This window comes from Coturnix japonica, chromosome 1 (assembly GCF_001577835.2).
Source record: "Coturnix japonica isolate 7356 chromosome 1, Coturnix japonica 2.1, whole genome shotgun sequence".
Taxonomy (NCBI): domain Eukaryota; kingdom Metazoa; phylum Chordata; class Aves; order Galliformes; family Phasianidae; genus Coturnix; species Coturnix japonica.
In genome coordinates, this window is record NC_029516.1 from 52462481 (window position 1) to 52483397 (window position 20917).

At 47.2% G+C, this 20917-nt stretch overlaps 1 protein-coding gene across 1 annotated transcript in view; it reads left to right on the forward strand.

Moving 5' to 3' along the window:
• The first annotated feature begins 395 nt into the window (after positions 1-395).
• LOC107315443 (sodium- and chloride-dependent GABA transporter 1-like) overlaps positions 396-20917 on the forward strand; it is a 31600-nt gene continuing 11078 nt past the window's right edge. The window contains exons 1-13 of the mRNA XM_015865841.2: positions 396-2383; positions 6530-6661; positions 7030-7130; positions 8681-8790; positions 9145-9277; positions 10479-10613; positions 11040-11143; positions 11454-11578; positions 12385-12497; positions 17042-17173; positions 17868-17970; positions 18385-18485; positions 19246-19413. Of these exons, the coding sequence (XP_015721327.1) occupies positions 2149-2383; positions 6530-6661; positions 7030-7130; positions 8681-8790; positions 9145-9277; positions 10479-10613; positions 11040-11143; positions 11454-11578; positions 12385-12497; positions 17042-17173; positions 17868-17970; positions 18385-18485; positions 19246-19413 (1692 nt within the window). The 5' untranslated portion in view covers positions 396-2148. The remainder of the gene's footprint in view (positions 2384-6529; positions 6662-7029; positions 7131-8680; positions 8791-9144; positions 9278-10478; positions 10614-11039; positions 11144-11453; positions 11579-12384; positions 12498-17041; positions 17174-17867; positions 17971-18384; positions 18486-19245; positions 19414-20917) is intronic.

The window sequence follows — 20917 nt, forward strand, 5'->3', positions numbered from 1 at the left end:
TAGCTCAGGAAGCTGAATACACAATGAGAGACGTTGCTCCAAACTTCTTGTGGTCCTATATTTTTTATCTAACCATCTACCACTGTAAGAGACAGGACAGTAGATAGGAATGGACCTTCAGTGATTTCATTTCACTGTTTTCATGGTGTACCTTGGCTATAGAAAAACATACATAAATCTAGTTAAAGACTGGCAGAATTTGTTTTTCCTGAGCTGGAGATGATGGAACTCAGTTCTCAGGGTAGAAGAAACTGCCAGTATGGTCTGCTGCTTCTTTATCATCCTAACCTCTAGCACAAGAAATATAGAGTGTTATCACCTATGTACAGTATTGCTACTGAGCTATGGCAGCAAGAACAGATGAAAAGAGCACAGGGATAGCAGGATATATATATTGAGGGAACAGCTTACCTACTGGTTTTTGTCTCAGGAAAAAAAACCTAAAAATGGTTTCTGCTGAGCCTGATTTGTTATGTCTCCAGGCATAGCTAATTATCCTGACTTAGCCCAGCTCTGAATTCTTCCCAAGGGTTTTGGTGCTATTTCTTCTGTTTTGATTTATAAATTGTCTTTATTTTACTTTCCTCCTACATGCTTCATATAATCTTTTTACTTCTTGCCTTACTGAGGAGCTGGGAGTTGGTGTGACAGTGCTGTTACGAAGTGAAAGATGGAAAAGGAGATCCGTTAGCCTTTGTGCTGGGTGTCCAGAAATGCTTTCTTCTGGCATCTGCATCATGGGCTATTTGAAACTGTCTCTTCTCCCCATGAGGCACCTGTGTGCTGTCACTTACTGCTGGGCTTACCTGCAACCACCCTTGGGCTAAAGGAACCATGCATCTCCAGGCTGGCTTTGAAGCTCAAAGAGCTTTGGTTTCAGCCTTTGTCCTACAGCTAGGAGTATTCTCTTGATGTAGCAGAATGAATTATAGTGGAATGAATTACAGTTATTTTCTTTGTAATTGGCAGTTTTTCTAACCTCCATGACAAATTCTGTAGAGTAAGGAAATCCATTTGCTGTAGCCATGGAGTAAACAGGAGATGATGCTGTCATTTAGCCTGGGTTTGGGAGGGTGTCTCTGTTCAAAAAATTTTAGTAACTCACAATCATCCTGCAGGGCAAATGGGTACTGTTTTCTTAATGAGGCTAGCAAGAATAAGAGGCTCAAGTAGGGCCAGTTTTAACTGCTAGGGCATGCCACCTCCTCATAGCATTGCTTTGTTTCTTGATGTATCCACTTGACATTTATTTCTGATTTCTGCATCTGGGAATGTATTTGTCAACAGAATTCTCTGGCAGACTGCAGCACTGGTCACAGTGATGGCCCCTTGTGGAGGCTTAAATTCACATTTCTGGATAATGGCTTGAGACATGAGTGAGAGCCAAGACCTTACTGGCCCCAGGCCCATCTTCTGCACTGGCCAAGGGCAGGTGCTGAGGGGAGAGGACACAGCCAGGAAATATACAGAATCCTGGCTTGGTGGGATCTCTGGCTCACAGGCTGCCTATATCCATTCATATCGTTAGTGCAAGTGTTGTTGCAAAAGCTATACAGACACCAGCCATGCATAGGCAGCTGAGCCACACTATTTCTCAGATGGGTCCATGGCTGATGCCCTCAGTTTCAAGCCTGGATCAGGTAGATGTATCTCCTCTGCTGTGTGCTTCTCCACTGTCTCTTCAACATTCCAGACAGATGTTTCTGCTGGACTGCTCTGCGGGTAGCTCACTGTTACTGTGCTCACACATGAACGCTGGTCCCAGAGCTTTTCACAGAGCAAGTGTTGAGATGAGGGGGAGAGAAGAGGTGAAGCGTTTGCTATATGCTGGTAACAAACAGCTCTAAGCCCATTGTTAGCAGTCTGTGTGACCGTAGCTCTTCCAAAGGGCAGAATTACCCTATGTTTTACCTCTGGGGAAAGCAGGGATGCTACTCTAGTGTGCGTGAGTCTATCCAGTGACTCCACTTCAGCCAAGTGAGGCCCTACCCTGAACGTGAGACACTGACACAGGGTGATTTCTTTCTCTGCTTTCTTATCAGGAGGTTTGCCCAGCACTTCCAGTGTCATCTGAGTTTGGCCAGGGCCAAGGCTGCCTTTTCTGCTCTTCCAGCCCCTGAGCGAGAGCAGCCATACGTCTGAGTCACCATGGGCAAGATGGACAACCCCTCTGTGGAGCTGAGCTCTCCCTCCGAGGTGAAGCAGGCAGCCTTGGAAGAGCCAGAGCCCATCGCCCCCGAGACCCCAAGCACCAAGAAAAAGAAGATCCCAGACAGGGGCTCTTGGAAGGGGAGGTTTGACTTTCTGCTGTCCTGTGTGGGCTATGCCATTGGGCTGGGAAACGTCTGGCGCTTCCCGTATCTCTGTGGCAAGAATGGAGGAGGTGAGTGTAGTAGAAATGCTAAGTTGTGGCTTGAAACAGTGATTCAGCACCTGGTGGGAAGGCAGGGCCAACCCAGGGGAGCTCAGGTACATGCAGTGCACCTGAGTGACTGAAGGGGGGTGGAGCCAGGATCCAGCCTTTCCCATACCTCATTTAAGGGTTGGCAGTGGAACCAAGGGTAACTTGCTGGAAATCTCTGTCTGCTTGAGGCCTTCCAAAGATAAGCAAATTTTCTTCCTTCGTTTCTCTGCCCATGGCTGCTGCATTTGGGCTTGTCCTCATTTGCTGCAGTCTGACTTTGCCTCCTCACTATTATTGCTGTGTTTTCCATCATGTTGTAACATTGCAGTAAGAGAAACATACAATGCCTTTGCTTACTTTTGAGCAGCATTGTTCCCTGGACAGGCTCTGGATTGTGTAGGTCTGTGCAAGTGGCTGGTGGGCCGATGGAAACAGTGCTGGGCTAGAAATCAAGAGAGCTAGAAGGCCAGCTCCTTCCCCAGCTTCAGACTTTCTGCATGAACTGGATCAAGTCATAAAAAACACCTTTGTGCTTTTCTTTGTAAAATGGTGCTGTTTCTTCGGCGTCATCACAGAGATGCTTTTGTAGAGGGGAATATGTGCTGCTCTGACATCAACAGAGCAGACAGTAGTTCTCCCCCACATCTGCCTCTGTGTTTTCTCCTATTAGTAAAATAACCTCCCCTTCCTCCTTAACACGCTACTTACCTCCTTGAGCTATTCCTCACAGTTCCCCACAAGTCCAAATTCCTTCATCCCACCTTTCAGGCTGTAAGTATAATTTTATTGTCATGTCAGCCTTCTTGTGCTGGTGATTACTTCCCCCTTAGCTCTCCCCTTCCCAGAGTTCCCATCATGGAATCATAGAATCATTAAGATTGGAAAAGATCATTAAGCATGAATGAATATTTTCCCCATGTTGAAAAAAAAAAACACTTTTCCAACATGAAGGTCATATTCATTCATGTGGCTCTGAGGGTCTCCTGTTCTTACTTAGTTTCTCCACACCTTTTCCTCTTTCATCAAGGTTCATCTTCAAAACCTACTTCTTCTGTGGCTATCATGGCTGTTTCTCATCTCTTCAGCTCACCCATGCTGTCCCTCCCAGCCATTTTCTGAGCTGTGATGCAAGTTTCCTGAACTCATCCAGCCAGACTCCAGCACCCGTACCTCGTGCCAGTACCCACATTTGCTCTGATTTAGCCCATCCTCTTCTCTGTGTTGGCTGCACAATATCAGACACACTGCATCCATGCTGCCCATCTCTTCACATTTAAAGGTGGGGATGGTGATACCTATAATTAGAGGAGAGATTTATTTGAGATAAATTCAATCCTATTTATAAAACCAGCTGAGATCCTAAGAGGGACTGTGCTGCGGAGGTGTGAAATGCTGTAATTAGTATTAGTAATGGCACAGGGGGTAATTTCTGACCTGGCAGCTGCAGGCACACTGAGGGACCAGCTGGCAGCCAGCAAAAATGCTAGGCAGGTGTAACAGGGGAACTGGTACCCCTGCTCTCATCCCTACCTCACATACTGGGCTGTGCAGCTGGTGGCAGCCTGCACCCCTTGTTCCCCTTACCCTGGCTTGCTCTGGCTGTTCCCACAGCCAGCAATAAGAAGCAGTGAGCATCTGATGCCTGTAAGGGACAGAAGTGACGCACACAAGCGTCACTGGCTGCCAGTGGGGAGCGTCAAGGAAGGGTCGTGCTGCATCTGATGGCAGCTCCTGGCACGGACCCAGCGGAGCAGGCAGAGGGTGGGATGCTAATTTTAGCATCCCGCATGTGAACTGCACGGGGCGTGGGCTGTGGGCTGCTTCCATTACGCACAGGCCAATTGGACTGAATGGAAATACCGTGGCCTTGCTTACTGCCATCACATTGTATCAGCTCATGGCTCACTTGCTCTGCGTTGTAATCAGGAGTGTAGTTAGGGGATATTTGCCCTGGGTACGGCAGCGCTCCATGAGCACCATCCGTTGCACAGAGCAGGCATCACCCCCAAGAAATGCTTGGCTCCCCACTGGCTCTGTGTGCTGATGGATGCGTGTGCCCAGCAATGACTAACACTCAGCCCTGTGCTGTCCTTCTGATGTCAACAGGAATTTGCTAGACTCCAAGCTGACTCTAAATGTGCCTCAGAAAGTGCTAAAAATTGTCTATCAGATCCTGAGCTTGAATAACTTGAGAGGAACGTTTCTTTAAATAAGCATCACACACTTCTCATTTGCACTTTGAGATGCCAAGAAAAGGCACGTAGCAGCTTGTAATGCTCAGCTCCTCATCCGTGGGCAGTGTTTGCTGGTTTAAGGCTGCTATACCTCCCTGTACAGCATAAGAGCTTAAAACTGCTGAAGGATGTGAGGCCAGGCACACAGATTTTAGGTATACATTTCTGAACTGATGTCACAGCTGGCAGTGCAGCTCTAGGTGTGTTCATAGAGCTTACTGAGGGACCTGGTCCTTCAGGGCAGCACCACTACTGTCGATAGCCATCAGTTCAAGGCCCTATTGCAGCCTGGCTGGTAGATTTACCCCTGTTCCAAATAACTTTTGGTTAAGTCAGGATAGATTACCTGGGTTTATGAGTTTTGGGTTTGTTGTGTTTTTGTTTTTCTTGATAGTCTAATAAAACCTTTCACAAATATTTTCTGGCTTGCTGTAGATGAAAAATGCAAATCCATCAGGGGGGTGGCCACATTTCATTAGCTGCTTGCACAGAAGCCAGCCAAGCGCTGTGTCCTCACCAAGCTCAGTAGCATCCGTGGCCTCTGGCTTCCTCACAGGCCTGGGGGCTGAACCTGGCCCGTAGGCAGGATGCTGCATGGGCAGTCTCTCCAGCTGCCACCCTCAAAGCTGTTGGCTCTCCTTTGCCAGGCTGCTGTCGGTGGCGAGAGTCTGGGGTTGTATGCCAGCTTGCAATTCAGACTTATGGACACTGAGATGCAGGCCCACAGCATATTTTCTCCTCACCACCCACTGCTAGCTCCTCAGTACAGCAGCTCCCTGTGAGTCCCATGCTGGGTTCTGGTACCTGCCTCTCCCAGCTGGGTTCACTCCCTGCTTGACACACAGATGTCCTCAGCTGGGTGCCCCCGAGCCAGCAGCTGCCACAGCCTTGATGCTTTCCTGCCCACACAGAGCAGCTAGGGGAACTTGGCTGGGATCTGCAAGGCAGCTCTGCTGGCTGCCTCTATGCTTGCTTCCCCTCTAATACCTGGAGAAGAAGACTTGGGCTGACAGCTGGGCCCTCCGGATGGTGCAGACATCAGTGCTACCCTGTACCTGGCCAGCTGCTGCTGCACAAATAGAATATCTCCTCTTTCCCCTGCCAGGATCTTCTGCAAGACTTAGTTCTCCTTGGGGACAATGACAGACTCCAGCACATGCACCAGGCAGCTGGAAAATGAGCTCTGTTCTGAGTCCTGGAAGTCAGAGTGACCTGAACTCGTATGGCCTTTAAATCACATGGCGAGGCTTGTCTATTGTGTTGCTTCTTCTCATACTGGGGTGCAAGTAATCCACCTGCTGCATGGCTGTAGTTCTAGTGACAAGATGACTTCCATAGGGTCCATACTAATAATAAAGTCCATAGAAATAATGTTTTCACTGGTAACTTTAAGGATAAAACGTAGAGAAAGAGTGGGGAGGTATACAGGACTGTAATAAGAGCAAATCAGGTTTTTGTCATAGATTCCCTAAAGGACTGAAACAGCTGTGAGAAGAGAAAGCAGTGCCAGTGCCAGATATTACTGTGTCCATTTTCTCAATGTGAAAGCACTGCTGCAAGTAAGACAGAACTTCAATGAGAGCAAGCTACCAATGTCAGCACCTGAGCGTTTGGTTTTGTTGTCATACTGGATTTAGCAGCACCCAAGTATCTATCAAATAAGTGAGGCTGATATCACTAGCTATGGTATATGTATTTATGTTTATATGAGAGATAAATATCCACGGTGGTATGAGCACAGAAGGGGAAAGAAGTGGTGATCTCAGTGGGAGACTTTCTGAATGCATCAAGCCCAGTTGCAAACAGTCACCTCTGAGCAAGTTTGCTCGTTGTCACACGGGTGCTGATGGAGAAACAGGGAGCCGTCTGGTAACACTGCTCCTTCTTTCAGGGGCCTTCCTTATTCCTTATTTCCTGACACTGGTGTTTGCTGGGATCCCCCTCTTCCTGCTGGAAACTGCTCTTGGCCAGTACACCTCTGTGGGCGGACTGGGAGTCTGGAAATTAGCACCAATGTTTAAAGGTACTGTGCTGTAAGTTGGCAAAGGTGGTGACTCACCTACAAAGAGCCTCCAATGGTTTGGGAAGCAAAGCTTTGGAGACTTGGGTGGGAAGCAACTTGGGCTTTTTTTCCCCCGTCCTTAACCCTTAAAATCTGGGGAAGTGATCAGATCCTGCTTATAAGGAGCAATCGAGCACATTGAAATTTTCACTGTCTGGAAATGGGTGGATGAGAAGCTCTCTTGAGGGCACAACGTATCTGTGCTGTGTGCCGCATGGATAATCACCTTGTTTTTTTTTCTGGCTCTGCCACAAAGCTTTCTGTGATGCCTAGGAGCTCACCTGGGCACAGAGACCTAGACTGATGCTGCTCTCTGTCTTCTTTTGCAGGAGTGGGGCTGGCAGCTGTGGTTCTCTCCTTCTGGCTGAACATCTACTATATTGTCATCATCGCTTGGTCTCTCTACTATCTCTTCAACTCTTTCACTGCAGTGAGTCACAGACTTCTATGGCATGGCATTGGCTGTGCAGGTCCTTACTCTCTGGTTTCTGGGGAACAGTTTATCAAACCATGAAGATGCATCTTAGGATGCAGCTTTGGTTTGTTCAGGTGTCACAGACCAGGCTGGTGACAGTGTTGGTGTCTCCATGAGCAGCTCCAGATGTTGGCTCTCAGCCTTTGCTTTCTCCAGAAAGATCCTGAAAGGTGCCAATTACAGAGCCTGGCTGCCATCTGTTCTCTGCCCCTCCTATATCTGAGTAGGGTTATTTTGAACCCAAACAGGGAACCCATCTTGCCCGCTGCAGCTTCTGTCATCTGAGATCCAAAGGAAATAGAGCAGCAACAAAACATCCCTATGCCCGCCCCTCCTAGAAGAGCTGTGTTGCATCTCTGACGTGCAAGGCACTTGGTTGAAGGGCTGCTCTGCGGCTCTGCTTGAGCCGCTGCATTTCCTTCACAGCAGAATCACAGGATAGATGCAAATAGCTTGGGGGGGGGGCACTGGAGCATTCCATTCTGTCCTTCCACAGCCTTTCTGCAGAAACAGTGTGCTCCTTGCAGGGTCTGATGGCACAGAGCACTTAAAACACAGATAATATCTTAAAAAGAGACTGTGTTCACAACTGGGCAGGAAAGGATGCAAATATTCTCAAAGACTTTGTCAAGCTGGAGCCCAAGGCCTTATCAACAAAGGGAAATCATCCAGAATAGCTCTTCTGCATCTATCTGCATGTCTTGGTCATGCTTTCTCTGTGCTTGGGAAACAAGACTGCTGTGCAGGGATGTATCTGAGCTGATTATGCATGGCATGATGGGGCACAGACAAGCTGCCTGTGTGCTCATACAGCCTGTGATGCTGAGGTTTCATTGCTTGCAGCTCCAGAGCTGACTGTGTTCAATCTGCAGCACTGCACTGCTACCATGATGTTAGCCACAGTGTAAAAATATCCAGGAACTCCTATGTAATGCTTAAAATCAGGGGAGATGACCTGAAATAGCTACAGTGCTTTATATTTACTCCCAAGCTTATGTTACAATAGTTTGTTCATATAGACAGACTTTTAGCCTCCAGTTTGCAATACTACATTGTTCTTCACATGTTGGGGCTTGGCATGAGTGGGAGATAAGGAATAAATCAGTGTTTGTTCTTTGTGTAGAAAACTCCAACCACTTGTTTTGTGAAACTAGCCAAAAGCCACAGTGATACCAAACACAATATCCCTTGGTAGCTATTTTAATTAGTAGCTATTAATTACCAACAGTTAATTGGAAATAGCTTACTATCCAGGGAATTGCTACATTTTATTAGAGCTATGACATTGCCCTAATCATGTTCTTGATATAATTTCCTGGAAAAGTCTGCTTCACGCTTAATTATTATTTTGGAAAACCATTTTATGCCTTTTGCTGCAAGGCTTTTGCCCATCCAGATAAGCAGCCCACCCCCTTTGCAAAAAAAACCCCGTGTCTGCAGTTTAAAAAGAAGACAGGTTTCACTCCTTGCTGGAGATGTGATGCTAATGACAGCCATGTCCCCAGGACCTACCGTGGCAGAGCTGTGGGAACACCTGGAACACCGACCGCTGCTTCTCCAACTACTCCCTTGATGACACCACCAACCTCACCAGCGCTGTCACCGAGTTCTGGGAGTACGTCACAGCCTGCCTACACCAGGTTTCTCCCCACTGCAGCCATCCCGCCTGTCCACTGGGGCTGCTGCCCTCCCTACCAAATCCTGACCTTGGAGAACTGTCTGCTAGCTGGGGCGGGCATGGGATGGGGAGCACTGTGCATTTGCATGTCAGATGAATGGAGACTAATGGCCTCACTGCATCTGTCCTCCTTCCCTTAGCCCCTCACCACGTGCCGCAGGTCCCTCTAGGTCTTGTGGGCTCTTGTGCACGTCTGCATCTTGCCCTTCACACTCCAGCCACCACTGAGATCTCCAATCATTACATCCCCAGGGGTCAGACTTCCCCTTAACACAACCTCTCCCACCCTAGGAGGAACATGCACCAGATGTCCGGGGGCCTGGGTGAGCCTGGATCTGTCCGCTGGCCCCTGGCTGGCACACTGGCCCTGGCCTGGCTGTTGGTCTACTTCTCCATCTGGAAGGGTGTGGAGTGGACAGGCAAGGTATGGTGTGAGGAATGGGTGGTTTGATGCTGTCAAAATGTCCTCCAGACTCAATTTAGTCTGAGTGTCTGTAACTAATGTTATGGTGCTTCAAGGCTGAATTGCAGTAGATGCTATTAAATTCTTGACATTTACCTTGCACGGCTGTAAAAATTGCTACGATGTTCACGGTAACTTCAATCTAAGCGTAGAGAATAATTCTTCCCCACAAAGTCACAGGTCCATGTTCTTGGTCTCTCCAAGGATCTGGGGAAGAGATTTCCAGAGACGACTTACATTAACGCACATCAGGACAGTTCTCCAACATGATGAGGTCTATTCTGGACTCCTCCCTACAAAAATAACATCTCTTGAAATGCTGTGGGTTGAAAAGCACTCACCATCTCTTTAGAATTTTTTTCTGCTGCCCTTTAGATATTGGTCAGATACCTATGGATCAGAAGCATATGATTATTCATGTTGTAGCGTTTCAGACCAGCACAGTTGAGAGGTAATTGCTTAGTTTATTGAAATGGCAATGCTGAAATACTGAGGTGTGTTATTTAGAGCACAGCATGATGTTAGAGGGACAGCATTATGAAAGGAATAATCTACAGTGAAAATCAGAAAGAAGCACTTCAGAGAGAGGTCACTTCAACTGCTTACAGCCCTAGGGGTTCTCAGGTGGGGTTTTGCTACACAGTCATAGCAAAGGCCCAGTGACTGCCATTACCTGTTGAGTGATAGCACATGCTTGCAATTCTCTGAAGAGTTGGAGTCAAGAGAGATAATGTTTCTTGATGCATTGGACTAGGGGAATGCTGGCTTTAGCACTGCAAAATAAGGATGCGATGACTTAAAGGGATTACTTCTGTGGACTAAATTTATCCTTCTGCAATCCCCTTGTCTTTGGGCAATCCATCTAGAATTCTGCCTGCTACTTTTGCTATTAGTGCATCCTTGCTTGTCTTTGGCAGAGAGAAACAGTCAGAAATGTTACTTGCATAGGAGTGGGAGGCGGAAAATACAAGGAGGATATTGATCGATTTCTTCCCTTTAGGGGCTGTGCAGGCTGCTCTCTCCATGATTTCAGGCTCAGCCATGAGCAGAAGTGCTTTTGGATCTTATTCCCCCCTCAAAGGAGGTGGGGGGTACACAGTGGCTGCAGTGCCACCATGAACAGGAACTACTAACTGTATCTTACCCATGGTGTCTCTTGTAGGTGGTGTATTTCTCAGCCACCTACCCCTACTTCATGCTATTCATCCTCTTCTTTCGGGGAGTCACACTGCCTGGGGCTAAGGAGGGCATCCTCTTCTACCTCACACCTGACTTCAAGAAGCTCTCTGACTCCGAGGTTGGTTGCCTGGCTGTGGCTGTCCTGCTGGTAGTTCTGACAACTCCACATCAGTGTTTCCTTCAGTATTTTAAGAGAGGACTAATACTGAAAAGGAATATCTCTCCACTCAGTAGTCATTACCCTCACAGCTTGAGACAAAATTCAGGTTGCTTATGGGTGGAGAGCCATGAAGCATCTCTGTTGTAATCAGGTGATATAGTCCATGAGGGATGAGAAATTACCTCAGCAAAGAAAATTCCCCTCTGGGTTGGGAATGCCTCATGGCTGAGCCCCCAGTCCTGTAGCCCACACTGACCCTGTGTAGCAGGTCATCAGTCCTTGCAGGGGAGGAGAGATAGACTAGAGACTGGGTAATGGTGAGCTGAGTTCACCAAATTGACTGCATGGTGGAGTACAGACACAAAGTGTGCTCCTTTTCTTCAGGTCTGGATGGATGCAGCCACACAGATCTTCTTCTCCTATGGCCTGGGACTGGGGTCCCTGATTGCACTGGGGAGCTACAACACTTTTCACAACAACGTCTACAGGTCTGTTGGGCTTTCCTGGCTCTGTTGGGTTTTTGTGGCAGGAGCAGCAAAGAATCACACATTGTGACCAACATCACGTGGCCAGCAGAGCCCCCCTCTGCTACTGACCTGAATGCTTGCAGGGATAGAGGCATCACAGCAAGTCTGGGTGCCTGGCCTCTGCTGTCCCCCTCTATTACTAAGCAGCTAAAGGGGCGCGCTGCCACCTCCCTAGTAGGGAAGGCTTAGTCTTCCCTTTGCCCACCCTTTGTTCCTCATCTATTTGGTAGGGATTTGGAAGTGGCTTCTTTACTTCCTTTCTCTCTTCCAGAGACTCCATCATTGTCTGCTGTATAAACTCCACCACAAGCATATTTGCTGGATTTGTTATTTTCTCCATCGTTGGCTTCATGTCACACATCACGAAGAAGTCGATTTCAGAGCTGGCCTCCTCAGGTGAGTAAACATGGCAGCAGTGCCAATAAGACCCAGAATGTCTTTTCCTTCCCTGATCCCCCAGCATCTCCTCTTAAAGTTTGTATCTCTCTGCATTGTTATTCAGGAGTTGTCCTTGAGTTACAGTGCAGGAGTCAGATCTTAGTATTTTCCTGGGAAGTCTTTATATATTGTGCATAAGTAAAGGGCCAGATTCTCTGGCACTGGTACAATGACAGTGTGTGTATCAGTGTAGCGAGGGTCACTTCACACACTTGAAGATTCACTATGGGAAGTTTCCACGAGTCACCCAAATTAGCAAACCCAGTTACAACTGCAACAGCAGCCTTTTTTGAGAAATTTGCATGAGTGTGGGATGCTCCCAGGCCTTTCTTCTCCATGACCAAGCACACAGTCATCTTTGTATGCCTTCTGCCAAAGAGCAGTCTGAAGCACCAGACATTCACTGCACACCAATTCCTGCTTCAGAGAGCATTCCCGTCTCCTTTTATTGTCCACCTACTTTCAGCGGTGAGGCTTTATGAGCTTTAGCTGCAGTGAAATATTTTGTTTGCTTTCTGAAAATAGCCGTGATTTGATGACTTTCGCTGGCAGGAGGAGAAAAGGCAAAGCAAGTCTCCAGTCACTGCTGCCTCCCATCCCACCCCTGTGCACCCACCATGGTTGGTGTGTCATGGGTAACATCTCTTACTACCTTCCTGCAGTTTCTGCCTGCCATCACTGTTCCTGTTCACTGTTGCACATCACAATGACTTTCCAACAAACACTTTATAACTATGAACTCATCTCTTGTTTCACTTCTACAGGCCCTGGACTGGCTTTTCTCGCCTACCCGCAGGTCGTCACCCAGCTACCCCTGTCCCCGCTCTGGTCGATCCTCTTCTTCTCTATGCTGATGATGCTGGGCCTGGATAGTCAGGTGAGACAGCCCAGAGACAAAGTGGGGTAACATACAAAGATATTTCTCGATCTCGTGGTGGGGTGGTATCTGACCAGTCAGCCTTATGATCATCGCTTCCCTGCAGAAGGATCTTTGGAAATCTGTTCTCCATTCAGAACAGTTTTGGGCCTCCAGAGAAGTGTTAGTGCTGCTGCATGGATGCAGTGTGTCCTGGTCTTGCTGGATGGCCCTGGCAATTGAGCTGCCCAGTAGTAGCACACAAGCTCTAAATGGAACTAGTGGGAAACAAGCCCTGCCAAAATGCTTTGGGGCAGGGAAAATGAGAGAAAGGAAAAAATATATATATTTCAAGCAATTGCTGTGGGGTTTTTTTGTTTTGTTTTGCTTTTTCCCAGTTTTTTTTTTTCTTTTCTAGAAATAGGAATGTGAAATAAGGAAAATCAGTATTAACTGCTACATTTTGTATCTACATAATAAGAGTTTGTGGACACCGCAATCCTTGGTATTTTGTGAGATGCTAATTTGGGATGCTTTGGATTTTCTAAGGTGTCATGGTGCACCTTCACCAACCTGCATTTCCTGTGAGGCACAGTAAGAGAATGCCATTACTTAGGCTTAGTGTTGCAGGCTGGAGTAGAAAGCTGCCAGCACATACCAGCCTCCCCTCAGACCATATCTCTCTACCTTGGCACTGTCAGGTTGCACTGAGAAAAGCAGCAATGCAGCATCTGAAGCAGTGGGAATAGTGGTTTGGTGCAGTGTTTTGGCACTGTTTTTAATAACTAGCGTAGTCCTGAGCAGAGGTTAAGTGCTCTGCTGTTTGAGCTCCTGGGCTGGCTTCACAGCGAGCAGGTGGAAAGAAGCCATGCCTTGGGAAAGTCTTGTAAAACAAAATAGTATGGACTCTGTATTTTATTATTTTTTTTAACAAGTGATGATATGTTTTTAATCTGATAATTTAGCATAAATGTAGCTACCTGGGTGAGGCAGCCCTTCTGGAGCAGAGAGTGCAACCGAAGGCTCCTTCAAAAGTGTGTGCTTGGTCTGTTGCATCCTTCCCTGTGGCAGCACGGTCATTCCTTGCTGTGCAAAGCCTTAGAACAAAATGGACTCTCTCCTGGGTTACACACAGCCTTCATAAACCCAAATCTAATTCCTGATCAGACTCAGGCATATCCTTGACCTGTCATACTTGGTTTCCAAGAAAAATACAATCAACCATACCTGCTTTTCAGTTACATCACGCTCCCACAGAAACACATCCCGGAGCTTTCAGCTGCATTACCACAGACATTTTTTGGCAAATAATTTCAAATAATGACTGAGCGTTTCAAAAGAAGCTCCATTTGCAGAAAAAAAAAAATAATAAAATAAAATAACACCCGCTCTCCATGGATTATTCACTCAGCTCCAGTAAATAGTTTGAGACATGACAATAAGCCCTCCAAGCACTGTGTTGAATTTATTTGCTGCATTTGCTTTCTCAAATACCACTTGAAATTCTCCAGGTCCCTCCACCAGCCAGTCTCGGAGGGCGGGCAGTCTGTGGGGGGCTATTGCTGCCTGGAGGAGGAGCGGGGGAAGAAGGCACCAAATGGAAAGCAAGCTTTTAAAGAAGGGCAGATAAATAGATGGGAAGGAGCTTTCTGCATGCATGGTGGCACTCTGAGTCAATCTCATGATTTACAGAATGGCAGCTTAGGTGTATAAAGCAGCGTGCACACAAGAGCTGCAATTACACATGCATTTTGAAGTATCCATTTAAAAACGAAGGACAGTTTTGACATGTGCTTGTTTTAAATAGTGTTTGTGGTACTTCTTGCAGATGAAGAACAGCTACTTTCATTAGGGCACAGCAGGGACCCTTGCTGCCCTCCAGGCATGGGGCCTGAGGGGTATGGGAGCCCAGACAGCAAGAGAAGGTCCCTTGCTGAGGTCTGTGTTTGTGATGAGACCCATCCCCTCAGCAGTGCTGCAAAGAGCTCAGCAGTGCAGCTCCTTCTGCCTCTGTGCCATCATGCTCATCTCTGCAGTGCCTTGAATGCGAGCAGTGACCTACATTGATGCGTGCACCTCCCTCCTATGCCCCCACTTGCTGCTCATGGTCCTTAATGTTTGCTCTGCCTCTGATCCACTCTGGCTTTAGCTCTCTTGCGTCTAGACCCTCTTGCATAACATGCTAATGCTTTCTTTTAACCTACCAGTTTCCAGGTCAGGCGTTTTTCTCCCCAAGGGAGCTGGCAAGCCTTGTGACTACAAGCCTGCATCTGTCCTTTGCAAGATCGCCTCTTGCAGGTTATTCATCAGGATTTGTGGCTGAGAGCAGTGAAACCAAATCTGAATATCTGGCAGCTGTGGTTAACTTGCCCTTAGGTCCTGGTCCTGATCCTGCTCAAACCAGGAATCACCTTCTAGTTAGTATGGCCAGAGAAGAATAACACATCCCTGGCACTGTGAGGATGGGGAAGAGACTGCCAGCTCCAGGTCGTTCAACCCAGCAGTTTGTGATGGTGATTAAGCATCAAAAAGGAAAAAAGAGAGAAATGACTGGAATTAAAACCTTTAGGAGAAAAATGTTGTCGTGGCCCAAAAATCACAGGCTCTTCTTACTCCCAAAAGCAGCACGGTTTCACCCAGCTGCCTGCTTATCCTGGGGAGGGTCTAAGGTTAGTTATGTGGGCTGAGAAAGTAAGACCCTGGGTCACACATGGACCTGCAGTCTCAAGGCTGTAGGCAGAGTCCCTCCAGTGAACGGTATAAAGTTCTGTTTTAGGGCTAGAAAAGCCAGTATGGCACTGCTTGGTTCCCTGTTTTACCCATTACATGCTGTAGGCCCCTTATGCCCTCCCAGCCCTTGTTCCTCCCTGACTTGCCCAGTACCTGGTGCTGGCTGTGCATCCATGTGGAAGGAATAGCTTTGGACATGGTTGGTTTTGTCATGCTGGCACTTCACACAGTGGTGCCAGCTCTGTCCTGACTCTTGTAGACAGTAAGCTGAGTGGGATGGGGTGAAGAGCTTGCTGACAATGAGTATAAAGACAGATTAACCCATGCTCTAATGGCAAGGGATGCTTTAATAGCACTTGTGTCCAACATAAGAGGCTGAGCTCATTACAAATTCCAAACAAAGCAATTGAGCTTGGGCTCTCTGGGATGCAGTTTTGCACACTGCAGCATGTAGAGATAAAACCCCAGGCAGGAATATTGCTCTTTGCCTCTCTCTGTACCCCACAAGCAAAAGGGATGTGAGCTCACAGAATCACAGAATTATCAAGGTTGGAAAAGACCTAGAAGATCATCTAGTCCAACCATCACCAATACTTCCCAGCTAAATCATATTCCTCAACACAACATCCAAACATTTCTTGAACACTCCCATGGTCGGTGACTCCACCACCTCCCTGGGCAGTGCATTCCAATTCCTGACTACCCTTTCCGAGAAGTAATACTTCCTAATGTCCAGCCTGAATCTCCCCTGGCACTCCTCTACTATTCCTGCCCCATGGCAGAAGAGACTCAGTTGTCTGGCTTTGCTACCATAGATTTTTCCAGCGCTCTGCTGCTCTTTTTAGTCTCTGTACCTCTACCTCCACCTCTATTGATTGTTTTCTTTCTTCTTGTCTCAAATCTGGATCTAAAAATGCCCCCACTTTCTACAGCACTCTCCTGGGGGACAGAGAAGTCCCTGATATCCATCTTCACTGCCATTGCACTGGTTTGTATGTTCACTGAGGGTGACTGGGGAAAACAGGGGCTTACTGCTCTCATCAACTTCCCAGTGGTTTTCCTATGGGCAAGATGTGCCCTCTGAGAGCTGTACGTTACCTGTGTTTCCTAGGAGTGAGACCTGAAAGCGAATCTCATAATTTAAGAGGAAATAGGAGAGAAGGATGTGCTTCACACATACACAACTTGCTATAGGGCAGATCATGGTACAGACAGCATTAACTCACTGTGCCTAGTACAGCACAGCTCTCGGAAGACCACATGCTGCAAGGATGGCCTTTTAATGTACTACATGCATTTTAATGCAGTGCTTGAATAAATGGAAATAAACTCAAGGAGTAGGTAGTCAGAGATGTTGTTGTTATGTACTTGCATGTGGGACTGGACAGTGGGTGATAGAGCAACATAACGAGTGCTTTAGATTGCTGAAAAGCACAAGCTCTGCTGCAATATGCTGAGAAGAGCACACCCGGGAATGGATGAGTTCATGTGCCAGAAGCAGAGCTGTTGCTGCGATGGAGAGGCTGGCAGAGCTGTGGAGCAGGGCAGCACTGGGGTGGCCCTTGAGAGTTTGAGGGGAGGTAAAGGTGGAGATGTATCTCAACTAATTTTAGGCATCATCTGAGCTCAGTGTTTTTAATTCCCTGTATAATCAGTGAAGAGACAGAGGTACTTTCAGGACGTGATTCAGGCCAGCTCTGCGCAGAGTCTTCTATTGTTTACAGATGACACTTAAAGTAATGAGGCTGTCAACGCGGGGGTTAAATGTAGATTGGGGTGATGTCAGGCTAAGACACTCACAGATGTTTCCTTGGTGTGCGTGTGTTTTGCTGCAGTTCTGCACTGTGGAGGGGTTTGTTACTGCCCTGATGGATGAATATCCTCATATCCTGAGAGCCAGGAAGAAGATCTTCATTGCGATAGTCTGTTTCATCTCTTATCTCGTTGGATTCTCCAATATCACCCAGGTACAGAGCCATGTTTGTATGTCCATTCCTGGCACCTGTCCTGTCACCCATGCATTTTGCAGTAGCACTGAAGTCTTGAGAAGTGACAGCACCTGTAGGAGCCATCCCAATTCTGGACATATGGGCTTATCATTTCTGTCACATCTCAAGTGATGCCTCCATAGTTGCTGTGGCCATCCTGTAGTCAGCCTGGTGTGTTCTCTTGCTATTTGCAATAAGGGCTTAGGCCAGCAAAGCCCATGCTGAAGGAACACCTGGTGCAGAGGGTTAAGATAACAAGAAGACCAGTCTCTTGGAGCCCTGAACCTCTGGGGCCAAATCCAAGGCTTATGTGTGTGAACATAGGACTGAGTGGTCTGTAGATTTGTGAGGAGCAAAGCAGCAAAACTCCTGGGAGAGGCAGAGTGCACTAAATTAGGTGACTCAACTAAAACAGGGATAAGTAAAATAGCCTCATAAATCCTCGATTTTTCTACTTGCCGTTGACCATACCTGAACAAGCTGGCTAATTGCCTTCCACACCAGTTTTTCTTCTGGGAACCTGATTCCAGTGGAAACATTGCAGCGCCTGCTCTCCTGTCTGGAGAAATTAACATTAGAGCCAGCAGATGTAGATAGTAGCAATTCAAGCAGCTGGCTGATTGTTGAACATAATCCATAGCTAAACTCCTTGACTCTGGCTTTGTCTCCTCAGGGTGGCATTTATGTCTTCAAGCTGTTTGATTACTACTCAGCCAGTGGCATGTGTCTTCTCTTTCTTGTCTTCTTTGAGACCATCTCAATTTCTTGGTGTTATGGTAAGCAAAAAAAGGACCTCGTTTCTTTCTTGTCTCCACGGGCAAAGTGAGATTTTTCAAAAGCATCCAACAGTGAAGGCAATAAAAGATTTGCAACTGAAAATAGGTGAGGTTGATAATTCCAGAAAATCAGGAGCAGGAGGCTGTCATCTCACTTCCCCAGGCCACCACAAAGACCTGTGCACTAACTGGCAGGTGCCTATGGTCCTGCCTTCAGGCTCCTCCTGAGACACCAGGAACGTGCAAAATGACCCTGTGTTTGTGTCCCCATCCTTGGGCCCTCCAGATAACAGCTCTGACACCACAGCATTGTCACCTTCTTGCTGTGGCTGGCCTTTGCTCTGTCCTGAGGAGAGGTGAAGCCCAGGGGCACCGAGATGGGATGCTTTTCTCAATGGCCTTTTCTTCTTCTAGGTGTGAACAGATTTTACAGGAACATTGAAGAAATGATTGGCTACAAACCCTGCATCTGGTGGAAAATCTGCTGGGCATTTTTCACCCCTCTTGTCTGTCTGGTAAGAACAGAAGGATCCTGTCTGCCAGAGTGGATCCAGAATGGCCTCTTAAATTGGAAGGGTTGTAGGGGATACCCTCCATTTTCAGTCCACTGTTGGTCTGTCCATAACTGCCAGGTACCTGGGATGGGCAAAGTACCTGCTGGAAACAGTGCATAAGAAAGTCTCCAGAGTTAATTATTCAATCTAAATGATACTTTCAATTCTTCTATCTGAGATTTCAAGAGAAAAGAAAATAATTTACTGTATTTAAAAGCTGTTATTGGTAGAAGAGAACGTTCTCAGCCACTGTGGCTCCTGCTCTGGTGCCTAATAGGCTTGTCAGAGCAAAAGATACCAGCAAATACAGTACAGCTGATGGTGGAGCAATTTTGCTTTTGCTGGTTCTCACATTTCCAGCAGCAGCAGTACAAAGAATGGTGTGAGAACGCCAGTGATAGGAAGCCAAAGGTTCCTGAGGCCAGCTGTGAAGATGCTGTCAACTTGGTTAGGAACTGCTTGCAAGGGCACTGCTTATCTGAGCAGTCTGGTGAAGAAGGAGAATAGGGCTATTCTAGTTCCAGCTTTCAGCATAGGGTAATCAGGGGGGAAATGATAGAAAATTAAGAGACGATGGGCTGAATGCTTCTAAAATAATTTAAGGAGCTGTTAGATTACTGTAGGACTGTTTGGCACTAAGAGGGTGATGAAGGAAAAAAATCAATGGATGTCCTCTAATTTTATACATCGTCGCTTGTGATGGCTGGTGTTCTTTCCCCAGGGTGTGTTCTTATTCAGTGTGGTGGAAATGACCCCTCTGACGCTGGGAAAATACATCTATCCTGCGTGGGGACAAGGGATTGGTTGGCTCATGGCGCTGTCCTCCATGGTACTGATCCCAGGATACATGCTGTACAGCTTCTTCACCTCAACAGGGACTCTCCGTCAGGTATGCATGGCTTCACCACTCCTCTTCTGTGGAGGAGAAATCTTTAAGTTTCTTAAGATTTCTCAGTTCCCAGTGGTTGCTGGCTGTGATCACAGCTACCTGGCAGCTTTCAGCAGAGAGATGAGCATCCTCCAAGCATGAAGCTTGAGATAACTCAGGGCTAAGACCTGCTAGTGATGGAGACAGCATCGTTTGACGTATGCTTTGCAAACAGCAGTCAGGCTATGAGGGGGATAAGACGAAAGGCAGAATTCTGCACGGAGACCAAAATACCTACAACTCTTTGATCTTGCTTAAAATATATTTTTTATCCTTAATTTGAGTAAGGTTATATGCAGCAGTGAATCACGCGTCTCTGTATGTCATACATGGTAATTGCTGTTGAGATCTTATTTACAGTGTTGACGTTCAATCTTGAGAGCGCTGTGCAAGAAGTCCCCATCTTGATGCTGTCTGCTGTGAGCTACAGGTGCGAGCAGTCACTGCAGGGGTGCTGCTGATTTATGACTTTCCCAGCCTGCCTTCAAAAGCCAGCTGGCACCATCTAAACCCCGCCAGTTTACTTCATGGATGTCATATTTTGAGTAATGTTTAAGTCCAAAAGCTTTGGCTAGAGCCACCGGGCTGAGATCAGCTTTGGGCCCGCTGCTTCTGAGGTCAGGTTACAGGTGGATTTGACTTTCCTTCCTCCCAGCTCTCTATTTAGATGGGATCTGCTACAAGATCTGTCTGGGTCTGATGTCTCAGATGGGCTTTCACTTTCTGGTCTCTCAGTTAAGTTCAGTTTCTGGTTCCTGCTTTTTGTCTTGGGAGCAGCCTTGAGGTTCTGCAACACTTGAACCTACATAATGCCAAGCCACTAGGGTGATGCTGGGTTGAGGGCCAGCTGCAGTTCCACTAGGAAAGCCTTTCTCAGATGTCTAGAAGGCTTCTTAACCTCCCATAATAGGAGCTGGTAAAGGGGGAAAAGGGAATTCTGGCAAACAAACAGATAGGTTTTCAATCCTGCTCCCGTTAGGGATGTGACATGTCTTGGCATCTGGGGGAGCCAAGCCAGCCCGTGGCCCTCCTGGAGTAGCTGCACTTCTGGCTGAGGGCTTCTGCTCCTGGTGCTCATAGATCCAGTGAGAAGCAGCAGATGGCAGCAGGAGGGAGGCAGGTTTTTGTGTATGTGCTTGCGTGTGCCAGAGAGACGGAGAGAATTTTTGGCCTCTTCTACGCACAGATCCTGGATTAGTTTGTAATAGAGCTGAAGCTGGAGGGAAATTAGATGCCAATGCTGAATAAAGTGGTTTTGACAGACAGGGAAGATTACAAGTCATTTTGATCCTACTGAGCATGAATGTGAGGGGAAAAGAAAAGACCATGAATGGCAGAAGCAGCTCAGTGATCGTTTCAGGGAATTCACCCAGCAACAGCCACTTCAGCTGTGCTGGAGAGCTGAAGCTCGTTTCCCTTTGCTGCAAAGAGCTTCTTCCTGGCTTAGTGATGCCTATTCAGGTCG